At 44.8% G+C, this 13,440-nt stretch overlaps 1 protein-coding gene across 1 annotated transcript in view; it reads right to left on the reverse strand.

Annotated features, from left to right (window-relative positions):
- Window positions 1–13,440, reverse strand: part of TLCD3B (TLC domain containing 3B) — a 44,237-nt gene that overhangs the window by 10,472 nt on the left and 20,325 nt on the right. Inside the window, exon 2 of the mRNA XM_066577569.1 lies at window positions 1,646–1,729. Within this exon, the coding sequence (XP_066433666.1) occupies window positions 1,646–1,729 (84 nt within the window). The remainder of the gene's footprint in view (window positions 1–1,645; window positions 1,730–13,440) is intronic.

The following is a 13,440-nucleotide window of genomic DNA, read 5'->3' on the forward strand; positions in this document are numbered from 1 at the left end:
CATGTAGTATCGCCACCTGAGCCGTCAATGGACGGGTCTACAAAAAATATATTTATTCCCACGACGTGACTCACAGCGATTTACTTCATTAGATAATTGTATGTTTGTACAGATCAGAACCGCGCAGAGGAATTACCTCAACTGAGATTATTGCTGCACCGTAAGAGCCGTGTGTGGGGAATCCATGAGAAGGTGTAAGGAGGAGAACCTTAAAGAGACCCTCACCCATATAATAGTGCTGGAGCATTATATGAGGAGCCGCTGATAACAGTCACATATGACCTCCAGAGACATTTACATCATATCAGTACTGGAGCGTTATATGAGGAGCGACATATCACACATATGATGTAAATGTCTCTGGAGGTTATATCAGTACTGGAGCGTTATAAGAGGAGCGATATATCACACATATGATGCAAATGTCTCTGGAGGTTATATCAGTACTGGAGCGTTATAAGAAGAGCAATATATCACACATATGATGTAAATGTCTCTGGAGGTTATATTAGTACTGGAGCGTTATAAGAGGAGCGATATATCACACATATGATGCAAATGTCTCTGGAGGTTATATCAGTACTGGAGCGTTATAAGAGGAGCAGCTGATATCATTCATATATATGATGTAAAAGTCTCTGGAGGTTATATCAGTACTGGAGTGTAATAAGAGGAGCAGCTGATATCAGTTATATATGGTGTAAATGTCTCTGGAGGTTATATCCATGCTGGAGCGTTATAAGAGAGACATATCGCACATATGATGTAAATGTCTTTGGAGGTTATATCAGCACTGGAGCATTGTAAGAGGAGCAGCTGATATAATTCATATATATGATGTAAATGTCTGGAGGTTATATCAGTACTGGAGGGTAATAAGAGGAGCAGCTGATATCACACATATGATGTAAATGTCTTTGGACGTTAAATCAGCACTGGAGCGTTATAAGAGGAACAGCTGATATCAGTCACATATAGAATGGTCGCAGCTGGAGACATGTGATATAAAGTAGTTAAAAGTGGTGTCCGAGAGGTTTCTATATTTCCTGCCTCTCATCATGCTGAAGAACACTACAGTCAATGTGAGGAGGCTGATTACAGGGAGCAATAGATTGTATTCAAGTACACAGCAAATGAAAAGAAGATAGACTTTGGGGTTGATGTCCCTTTAAGACATAGTAGAGGTGTAATATTATTGATTATAGTGTATTGCCCTCTTTAGGTGTAGTGGGATACTCGCTGCCCCTTCCTGGCGCTGCTCGGTCCCTGTAGGTGCATATAGTCAGGGGTGTCCGCCGGGTTTGGGGTGCAGCCTCTGTGACATAGCCGTCCTCTCTGTGGGTGTCTATGGAGGACGAAGCCTCCTGTGTGCCGGCGCCCCCTCCCATGGTGTGAGTGACTCAGCTCCGGTATAACTGTGATATTGTGATATTGCGGATCAGGCGCCAGTGTCACACAATGAGACCGATCGCTCCCCAGACACAGAGCTGTGACTTTCTGAGCGCACGCCTCTCCTCCGCAGGGTACATCAGATTATATACATATTTAATGACTCCTTATGTTCCCTGCCTCCAGGGCAGCCTATGAACGCCGCTGCTCTCTGCCAACCTGCACCCCCCACGTGTTCCCTGCTGGTGACACTTACCGGTCCTCGATGACATCTTTACAAGAGGAGGCCACAATATATCCGGCGGTGGAGGCCAGGACAGCTTGTATGGAGGAGACCAGCCTGCAGTGGAGAGAAAGCAGAGCTCAACATATAGCGCCGACACACCGCCATACCCGCCAGCAGCCAGAGGGGGGCAGAGGTGGCAGTCACACTTGGGCCCCGTTTTGTACCCGTTTTTGATCTTCTGCGATGGCCACTGCAGTCTTCTAACTGCATAAAGCAAACTGCACAGTGGTAGTCTGAGGCTCTTCATGCTGCTCTCTGATAGGCAAGAACTGCTCACATGATTAGCCTTGGCCAGAAGATTACGCAAGCCAACTTTGGTAAAACCAAAAATGGGGCTCTGAACTAGCAGACTCTGGGCACAGCAGCGCACAAGACTGACAGCAAGCAATAGAGCTCAGCCTAAGGACTGTGTGATGACATCACTAATTCTAGCCCGGTACTAGAGCACTGTGTGATGACATCACTAATCCTAGCCCAGGACCAGAGCACTGTGTGATGACATCACTAATCCTAGCCAAGGATCAGAGGACTGTGTGATGACATCACTAATTCTAGCCCAGGACCAGAGGACTGTGTGCTGACATCATTAATCCTAGCCCGGTACTAGAGCACTGTGTGATGACATCACTAATACTAGCCAAGGATCAGAGGACTGTGTGATGACATCACTAATACTAGCCCTGTACTAGAGTACTGTGTTATGACATCACTAATTCTAGTCCAGTACTAGAGGACTGTGTGATGACATCACTAACCCTAGCCATGGACCAGACCCCCATCAGTCCACCCCAGTATACAAACAGTATACAGCTGCAATGTGATATAGATACAACAGATCACAGAGGGGAATTTCCGCTACTGACAGCGCACACATGTAGAGGTAGTCACAAAATTCAGTGTAAAGTATAGTCACACAAGGTGTAAAAATTGTGATGGCAAGAGCGCCCCCTATACTATGCAGTTTATATTGATCTTGCTTAAAAACAGGAAGGGTAACTCCGGTCATCAACAAAAGTGTTATCATCCCCACATAATAAAACAATCTACTAAAAATAATCATCCACGCAGAAGAATAGATACCTGATAACATTCAGCTAGCAGCATCCACCACTAGAGGGAGCTCACTATATACAGATATATACAGACACCATAAGAGAGTTCACTACATGCAGATAAATACAGCCACATCTGGGGGGAGCTCCCTGTATACAGATATATACAGCCACCACTAGGAGGTAATCCCTATACACAGATTTATACATCCATCACTAGGGGAAGCTCACCATATACCGATATATACAGCCACCACTGGGGGGAGCTCACTGCATATAGATTTATACAGTCACCAGTAGGAGGGGCTCACTACAAACAGATTTATGCAGTCAGTGCTAGAGTTAGCTTCCTCTATATGGATATATACTGCCACCACTAGAGGAAGCTGACAGGATGCAGATTAAAAAGCCGTCACTAGGAGGCGCTCTCTCTATACAGATATATAAATTCACCACTACGGGGAGTTCACTGCATTAGTATTGAGTTAAATGTTAATATAAGTATGCAGTAAGCTCCCCCTTGTGGTGACTGCAGGCGCATAGAATTTTAGCATGTGACTTTTGACTATGCAAGGGGCTTGGAGGGCTGTATCAGAAAAATACAGCTCTGACCCCTTTAAAGATATACTTGCTACAATCAGCAGGGGAAATAGTTCTTTCCTGCTGCATCATCTCCTGCTTTCTCTCATTATAGAGAGGAGTGTCTGGTTGGTTCGCTTCTCTATAGATAGTTTTGGTTTCTGCAGTGTGGTGCTGCTGATGGCTGTGACAAACAGATTCTATTCAGTATTCCTCCTCTATTACCTCTAGGAGGCATTAATCATCAGGATGTCCCTTTTTTTGCCATAGTTATGTTCCCTTCTCAGGTTTAAAATGCGACACATTTATCCAATGCAGCACAATGTTGATACATTTGTCTCATCTTTGATTATGTCTAGGGATGTAAAGGCACTTTGTGCACCACCCACATAAAGGAGTGAGATTCTGACAAAGTTTGTGACTTTTTAAAAGTGGCATGTCACACCTAATGAAGTGTGGGATAGCGCCTCAGCGTGTAGGAAGTTCAGGCTCACCTGGTGGGGACACCTGGACCCAATGGGGTCTCCAGGTGCCTCACCTGTGGTCCTATGGATGGGTCACAGTCTGCTGGTTCCTATGTAGGAGCCATCCACTGTATCAGAGGGGAGCTGCAGGGATTACGGGGGACCTCTCAAAGAGGATGACCCCCGATACATAAATGAGAAATGGCAGATAGTTATAAAAGATCCTGCGCTAATAGGACAGCTACATGCTGGTATTACAGAATGTATAATAGCTATCTCCAAGAAATAGCCGACACTTACTGTGAAGCAGGGGAGTACCACAGAACCCTCCTTTGTAGATACTTCATGTAGATACGGTTGTATTGTGGCAATATTCCGACCAGATGGTAGATAGAGAAAGTTTCTTGGGTCAATAAAGGAAACTTTCTCTACCTACCATGTGGAGGTGGAGTGGGCTTCTGCCATAAAGTACCCCAGTCTCTGGAATACATTATGCTAAAAGTGATGGGCCACACGTAGCCACGCCCCCCAATGATAGTCCCAGCCCCTTTTGGAAAAAGTTGCAGGGCCCATCGTAAATGCTCAAAAAGTCACAATTCTGATACATGCATCAAAATTAAGACTTTTGTACATCAGAAAACTGCTGTACAGGGCATAATCAATCTGATCCAGTGTGTTTGCTCCTTGGTTTTCTAGCCCAGTCTGCAGTTTGTCTAATCTTCCCTTGGCTGTTTAGCTATCTTTATTCCATCATTTGCGTCTTTAGCTTCTTGTCTGCATCCTTGTGCCCTTCTGTTCTCAGGGATAGTGCTTTGGACAGGCTCATCCCTAGGGATAATTTCAGGCTGTTTAGGGACAGTGGTGCCTTGTGTGGAGAGTCAGTGTCATGAAGAGATTAGGAAGAGACATAGCAAGTGCTAGTGTTAGGGTCAGCATTTCTCTGGTTGTTATTTCGGTTCCATAGACCTCTTCCTGCTTCTTGACCAAATCATGTGACAAACCTGACCAGACAGAAGTGCCAACTTATTCTCGACCCTATTATAAAATGATCTAGCTTATGGGGAAAAAAACGGTAATGGTGGCAAGTGATGAAGAGAAAAGAGGAAGATGATGGCTGGCAGCAAGATATGGGAAGCCAAACTCTGGAGAAGCTGGGAGTGAAAATCAGCTTGTCTGCATTGAATAATAATGGTGCACTCAGTGTCAAGCAGCTGCTACAAAAGCAAATACAATTCTGTCATGTATAGCAGACATAAATTTAAGGATTGCCTCCAGAGGCAACTAGAAGGGACTGTTTGTCCAACTTGGTAACTGCCCTCCGCAGTGTGTATCCCTTCACATAACATCATAGGGGTCTAAAGACCCCCCGAGGGCAGCTCAGAGGAAGTGCCAGCAAAGGAAGAGATTTAGATATTTTGATAATGACCCGACTTCCTGCATCCACAAATGTACTCCTATAGTAGCAGGGGTCCCTGGAACTGATGGGGTGAGGGGCTGGCATGGGCACGGGCACAGCGCTACAATCTACAGGTCTGAGTGCGCTGATTCACTGCGCCATTTATCTTCCAGTTAAAGTGGAAAAGATGAAAGGGTAAAAGCTCCACACATTAACACCGCAATAAACCTGATTGATGGTGTGGGCTGAAGTCATCACAGAACCTCTTACATTACCCAGCATGCACTGCTCTGTGGACCACACAAAATATAGTGATATGGAGTATGCGGGTATGACCTGGGCATGTCTGTATATAATTATATATGTACAGCTGGTATAAGTTATACATCTCCCTGTATATAGTGATATAGAACATGCTGGTATAACCTGGGTATCTCCTGTATATAGTTATATATGTACAGCTGGTATAAGTTATACATCTCCTGTATAAAGTGATATGGACCATGCTGGTATAACCTGGGTATCTCCTGTATATAATTATATATATACAGCTGGTATAAGTTATACATCTCCTGTATATAGTGATATGGAGCATGCTGGTATAACCTGGGTATCTCCTGTATATAATTATATATGTACAGCTGATATAAGTTATACATCTCCTGTATACAGTGATATAGAACATGCTGGTATAGCCTGGGCATCTCCTCTATATAATTATATATGTACAGCTGGTATGTTATACATCTTGTATATAGTGATATGGACCATGCTTATTTAACCTGGGTATCTCCTGTATATAACTATATATGTACAGCTGGTATAAGTTATACATCTCCTGTATATAGTGATATGGAGCATGCTGGTATAACCTGGGCATCTCTTCTATATAATTATATATGTACAGCTGGTATAGGTTATAGATCCTGCATAAAGTGATATAGAACATGCTGGTATGACCTGGGTATCACTTCTATATAATTATATATGTAGAGCTAGTATAGGTTATTCATCCTGTGTATGAAGCATGATGCTATAACCTGGGCATATCTGTAAATAATTATATATGTACAGCTGGTATGTTATACATTTTGTATATATTGATATGGAGCATGCTGGTATAACCTGGGTATCTCCTGTATATAATTATATATGCACAGCTGGTATAAGTTATGCATCTCCTGTATATAGTAATATAGAACATGCTGGTATAACCTGCGTATATACTGTATATAATTTTATATGTACAGCTGATATAAGTTATATATCTCCTGTATATAGTGATATGGAGCTTGCTGGTATAACCTGGGTATCTCCTATATATAATTATATATGTACAGCTTGTATAAGTTATATATCTCCTGTATATAGTGATATGGAGCATGCTGGTATAACCTGGGTATCTCCTGTATATAATTATATATGTACAGCTGGTATAAGTTATACATCTCCTGTATATAGTGATATGGGTCATGCTGGTATAACCTGGGTATCTACTGTATGCAATTATATATGAGCAGCTGGTATAGGTTATACAGCTCCTGTATATATTGATATGGACCATGGTGGTATATCCTGGGTATCTCCTGTATATAATTATATATGTACAGCTGGTATAAGTTATACATCTCCTGTATATAGTGATATGGGTCATGCTGGTATAACCTGGGTATCTACTGTATGTAATTATATATGAGCAGCTGGTATAGGTTATACAGCTCCTGTATATATTGATATGGACCATGGTGGTATATCCTGGGTATCTCCTGTATATAATTATATATGTACAGCTGGTATAAGTTATACATCTAATGTATATAGTGATATGGAGCATGCTGGTATAACCTGGGTATCTCCTGTATATAATTATATATGTACAGCTGGTATAAGTTATACATCTCCTGTATATAGTGATATGGGTCATGCTGGTATAACCTGGGTATCTACTGTATGTAATTATATATGAGCAGCTGGTATAGGTTATACAGCTCCTGTATATATTGATATGGACCATGCTGGTATAACCTGGGTATCTCCTGTATATAATTATATATGTGCCTCTAGCATAAGTTATACATCTCCTGTATATAATTATATATGTACAGCTGGTATAAGTTATACATCTCCTGTATATAGTCATATAGAGCATGCTGGTATACCCTGGGTATCTCCTGTATATATTTATATATGTACAGCTGGTATAAGTTATACATCTCCTGTATATAGTGATATGGAGCATGCTGGTATAACCTGGGTATCTCCTTATATAATTATATATGTACAGCTGGTATAAGTTATACATCTCCCTGTATATAGTGATATGGAGCATGCTGGTACAACCTGGGTATCTACTGTATGTAATTATATATGTACAGCTGGTATAAGTTATACATCTCCTGTATATAGTGATATGGAGCATGCTGGTATAACCTGGGTATCTCCTGTCTATAATTATATATGTACAGCTGGTATAAGTTATATATCTCCTGTATATAGTGATATGGAGCATGCTGGTATAACCTGGGTATCTCCTGTATATAATTATATATCTACATCTGGTATAAGTTATACATCCCCTGTATATAGTGGTATGTCCCATGCTGGTATAACCTGGGTATCTCCTGTATATAATTATATATCTACATCTGGTATAAGTTATACATCCCCTGTAGATAGTGATATGGAGCATGCTGGTATAACCTGGGTATCTCCTGTATATAATTAGATATGTACAGCTGGTATAAGTTATACATCTCCTGTATATAGTGGTATGGAGCATGCTGGTATAACCAGGGTATCTCCTGTATATAATTAGATATGTACAGCTGGTATAAGTTATATATCTCCCTGTATATAGTGATATGGAGCATGCTGGTATAACCTGGGTATCTCCTGTATATAATTATATATGTACTGCTGGTATAATCTCTAAAGTTGATGTCTTCACCTGTCACTACACATCTCTGCTGGTTCAGTGTCTGCACATAGTGTAGTCCGCTGTGTTGCATTGTGGGGGTTGTAGTACTTATTTCCAGTATTGTACAGAGTTCTGAAATTATTTACAGAGTGAATAGACATTGCGGTCCGATGTAACCAGTAACACCCCCCCAGCTCCCAGCACTGCCCCGTGACTTCCCAGTGATTCTGTGCATACAGACGGGACATTTTGGGTGGGAGGTACTCTCCATGATGGGGGTTGTAGTTACTGGGAAGTGACATGTCTGCTGCTCTAGCGTTTGCCACAAAGGTCATTAGTGATGAATTTCCAAGTTCTAGCTTCCCACAATATCTCCTCTGACTAAGCTAAATATGAAGCTCGGGATCCAGGTGCTGCCAGTGTCAGCCGTCGTCAGCCGCCAGCGCAGGCAGGTTTTGCGGGGAGCTAATTTTCACGAGGTTTGAGGTACGAGAACCCCTGAGACTGTATATTACTGCAGATCATCGCGGAGCAGCTAGAAGGCAGCATCTGCTGGAAGACAGGAGACACCTCTTCCCCGGAGATACGCTGCTGGGTATCTAATCCAATCATGGGTGATACTGGCTGCTGGGTATCTAATCCAATCATGGGTGATACTGGCTGCTGGGTATCTAATCCTATCCTGGCTGATACGGGCTGCAGTGTACCACAACACCATCCTGGTCCCCTCCATATGTGTCATACATGTCTGTCTTATGTGAATGCGTATTTCCGTGCGGTCCCGCAGCGATCATTCTGCGAGATTTGCTCCCCGTTTGACCGCATCCTAAATTGGCTGCAGTTGGTTTTGGCCCGTCGCTCCTCTCACCTCGCCATCTGCAGCGCACGGAGCAGCCTTCACCCGGCAACCGCTACTGAGCGTCGCTGCTACCAGTCAGGTGATTGCGGAGGTGACAGCATGACCCAACCGCCGGCTGCGGCGCTCAGTAGATTTATATCGCAGTGCTTACCGCAACGCCTGTGTGAGGGCGGCCGTAGACAGCGGTCCTATGAGTGCGGTGCCGGGCTAGTTTTCCGTGGCCCATCCTGTACAATCTATGGCAGTTCCTCGCATGGATTACAGTAAAAGTGACGGATCACGGTGCAACTGTGCGCCATAAAGCCGGACTTTATGAAAAGTGATGGGGCGCGGGGTAATTGCCAGAAAAGTCACAATTTTGGCACTTGTGTCAAAACTGAAACTCTTCGCCCGCAGGATGAAATAATAAATATGCCCCATCCAGCTGGAGGCGGGGCTGGGGTGGACAAAGAGGAGGAGTCTCAGTGGAAAGCCTGACCAACCCAATCGAGAGGCAAAAGTAGCTATTTTTGCTGGTTTTTGTTATTTTTCACGAAAAGCGCTGTGCGGGATAAATAATGTACTAACTTTTTTTCTCTGGGTCATTACGAACGCAGCGATACCACATATGCCATTTTTTTTACACCAGGGGTGGCAAACTCATTTTCACCGAGGGCCACATCAGGCTTATGGGTGCCTTCAAAGGGCAGATTGTAATTGTGAGACAGTATAGTAATAGTGACCCCCGTAGTAATAGGGTCCCCATAGTGGCCCCAGTAGTAAATGACCCCCATAGTGACCCCAGTAGTGATAGGGACCCCCCATAGTGCCCCCAGTAGTGATAGGGACCCCCATAGTGCCCCCAGTAGTGATAGGGACCCCCATAGTGCCCCCAGTAGTGATAGGGACCCCCCATAGTGCCCCCAGTAGTGATAGGGACCCCCATAGTGCCCCCAGTAGTGATAGGGACCCCCATAGTGCCCCCAGTAGTGATAGTAACCCCATAGCGGCCACAGTAGTAACACTCATAGTGACCCCAGTCATAATAGTGGCCCCAGTAGTGACTCTAGTAATAAGAGTGACCCCAGTAATAACAATGACCTCCATAGTGGACCCAGTAGTGATAGTGACCCCCATAGTGGCCCCATTGATAAGTGACCCCCATAGTGATCCCAGTAATAACAGTGGCCTCTATAGTGACCCCAATAGTAAGTGACCACAGTAATTAGAGTGGTTTCTATAGTGGCCCCCATAGTGACCCCAGTAATAATAGTGGGCCCCATAGTAGCCCCAGTAGTAAGCAACTCCAGTAATCAGAGTGGCTCCAATAATAAAAGTGTCACCCATAGTGACCCTAGTAGTAATAGTGACCTCCTTAGTAACTCCAGTAGTAACAGTGACCCTCATAGTGGCCCCTCTAGTAACAGTGACTGCCACAGTAGTACCAGTAGTAATTGTGGCCCCAGTAGTAACAGTGACCCCATAGTGGCCCTAGTAGTATTAGTCACCACACATCAGCCTCAATAGTAATTGGCCCCTGGCTGAGCAGCATTCCTACAGACATTCCACTCACCCATCCGCTGCTGAGCCTGAAACTGCTGGCCTCTTCCCTTGGCATCCGCGTGGCATACAGGACGGAACACACAGACACATCAGGGTAGACGACAGCGATCACAGACTCTGCACCGCCGCTGTACCAAAACTGCACGCTGTGTGAGTGGACTGCCTATTTGGTTGTTGCATGGCCGGTGGGCCACATAAAATGTGGCGGTTGGCCGAATTCGGCTGCAGGCCTTCTATTTGACACGTTTGGGTTAAACAGTAGGGATCTGTGGTTTCCTCGGTCCCCGCTGCTAGAGCACATGCCAGGCTGTCATCCGCCAGACCCGAGTCAGGTTTCTGATACAGCCACCATCAAAAGACGGTACATTACAATAAAGCCCCTTGATGGCCGCCATTAGAAGACGTATGGGTGGTCTTAATGCTGGCAACATTAACCTCTTACGTCAGATGCGCCTTGGTTTTCATTCTTTGATTTGAGTTGAAGCTGACATTTTATTTTTGCAAGAGACGAGGCTGACGGATTTGTCGGCCATATGCAAAGCATTTGGTCTTGACTGCAGGTAGCCATGAGGAGGTCTCCAGTGTGAAGTCCTTGCTCAAGAGAGGTCCGTATGATAGACACACATATTTGTTTTTTGGGGACGTAACGCTCGCCCGACCCCTACAAGAACTGTACAGGGAGTCGTGAATATGTCCTGCTTAGACAGGTCCCTGTAAAGGTCCAGATCAGGGATCCTGGAGGTCAGCAGATCCTTCTACCCACATCTTTTGGGTAAGTGGGAACTTACTTGGGACAGAATCTCAGGTTTCCTGAACTCTTGACATTTTGATGGAAGAAAAAACAGAAGAGGAAGTTAGACTGGCGATTGATGGGCCGAGGTCCAAAAAGTCGCCAGGTCCAGATGGCTGAACATCCGAGTTTTATAAAGGCTTTTGAGGAGGTTTTGGTTCCCCTCATGACTGAGGTCCTAATTATTCTGTTAAAGCGTAAAGATCCGATCTGTATTGAGAATTGGCGTCCCATAACGCTCCTCAATATTCAGTAGATGGATGAAATTTGCACCCCAGCTCGTATGTGGGGCTCAGCACTGCTCTGTTCCCAGCCGAAGCATGTCTAGTGCTGTGCTTAGTGTCCTAGAGGCAGTGGAGCAGGGCAGTGCAGGTCTTTGGAAGGGGCTTTTACTTTCCCTTAATCAGGTGAAAGTGTTTGATGGAGTATATCATGAGCATGCTTGGTCTGTCCTTTAAAGATACAGTCTGCCGGTGGGGGTTTAAATTGGTTAGAAACTTTGTATTTAGGGGCTGAGAGTTTCCAACCTGTGAACGGTTGGGTTGGCCATGCTATTGGGGTCGGGTCTTATGTCCACCAGAGATGCCTTCTGAGCCCCTTGCTTTAGGTGTTCACTGTTGATCCCTTCCTCAGAAGGGTGGATAGGTGAACATTGATGGGGTTACGGATGGACCTAGAGGATGGACCTAGACCTAGAGTGACATAGGCTGATAATGTTACTATCTTTTTATTCTCCCGAGAGGAGGGGAGGTGGGTGATGTCGAAAACTGACTGCTACTCAGAGATCTCCGGGTCAAAGATCAATCGGAAAAAGGGTCAGAGTCTCTGCATGGGAGGGGGGGATCCTGATTTTCATCTTCCAGAACCCCAGGATTCCACAAAGATTTTGGGCATTGACTTTGTCTAAGGGAATTATCCTGAGAAAAACTGGGAAGACAGATTGAGGAATACCACTAAAAAGTAGATCAATAGAAAGGGTCGTGGTTGGTATGCTAATAGGAAGGGTCTGCTTGATCAAAACCTAGCTGCTCCCTTTAATGTGCCAACACTCTGGAGAGCCGGGACCACTTCCCGCTTCATTGTCCCTTTAATATAGGGGTGTACAAGAGGGTTGGGGCTTCCATCAGTTGGTTGACCTTACCTATGCCAAGTGGTGTTATGGCAATTCAGAGATCCGGGTGGTCGGGACGGCTGCACTGTATTTTTAGTAAGTCTAGTGGTTTGGTATTACACGTGGAACGGACGGTGTTTAGTATCGACGCAACATAAAATCCTCTTAGAGGATGTGGTAAGTAGGAACATTCTCGGTGACCTGTGAAGGTGCGTTCTCTGGAGTCTGAGAGGTTGGATAGGCTTTGAGCGGCCTTTCTTTGGAGGGGTCTTTGCTTTGGGATTCCTCAATTTGGAGAACTCTTTCCTGCTGGGGGGCTGGCATCCTTCACCCTAGGTTTTTGCTTTGTTTTTAGGTTAAAAGTTGAATAAAAGGCTTATAGAACCCAAACCATGGCTGGAGAGCCGAAGGCCCACATAGTTATGGGCTGTGTTTTTGTATTTAGGCTGTGGGGTATTGGTGTTATGGAGGTCATGTATTATGTCTTGTATACACTATGTATATTATGGGTTCTTGTAGATGGTATTATCTTATTATGTGTTACGGGGTGGTGGTTGGGGGTAAGCAAGGAAAGAATAAAAAAGCACTTTGTATTTCACTATATTTGTGTATTTTGTAAATCGGTCTGGTAGGTGTGGGCAGTGGACCCGGGATGGGTGTAGGGTGTTGTGTTACTAATGTGGGATTTTTGCTTCTTTTCCCAGTAACTTGCAGTATGCGGGTAAGGGTGCCTGCAGACGGAGGGGTCGGATCCCGCTGCGAGGATTCTCACAGCGGGATGCGGACCCGTGCCCCTGCAGAGACCTGCGGCTCACCCGCTCTCGGTGTCTCCTCTTCTCTTTGATGTGCCAGCCGGCGCATGCGCAAAGTGGAGCCAGCGGGTCTCTACTGATATTTCTGTGGGGGCCTCTGCGAGACCCGCACAGAAATAGAACATGCCGCGATTTGTTTTCCACGTGTGTTTTTATGTGGATAAATCGCGGCTGTGTACATTGGATTGCGTGCATGCATGCAATGCTATGGCAGCGGGCAAGGGCAGAAATCCTGCCGTGGAA

This window comes from Eleutherodactylus coqui, chromosome 8 (assembly GCF_035609145.1).
Source record: "Eleutherodactylus coqui strain aEleCoq1 chromosome 8, aEleCoq1.hap1, whole genome shotgun sequence".
Taxonomy (NCBI): Eukaryota; Metazoa; Chordata; class Amphibia; order Anura; family Eleutherodactylidae; genus Eleutherodactylus; species Eleutherodactylus coqui.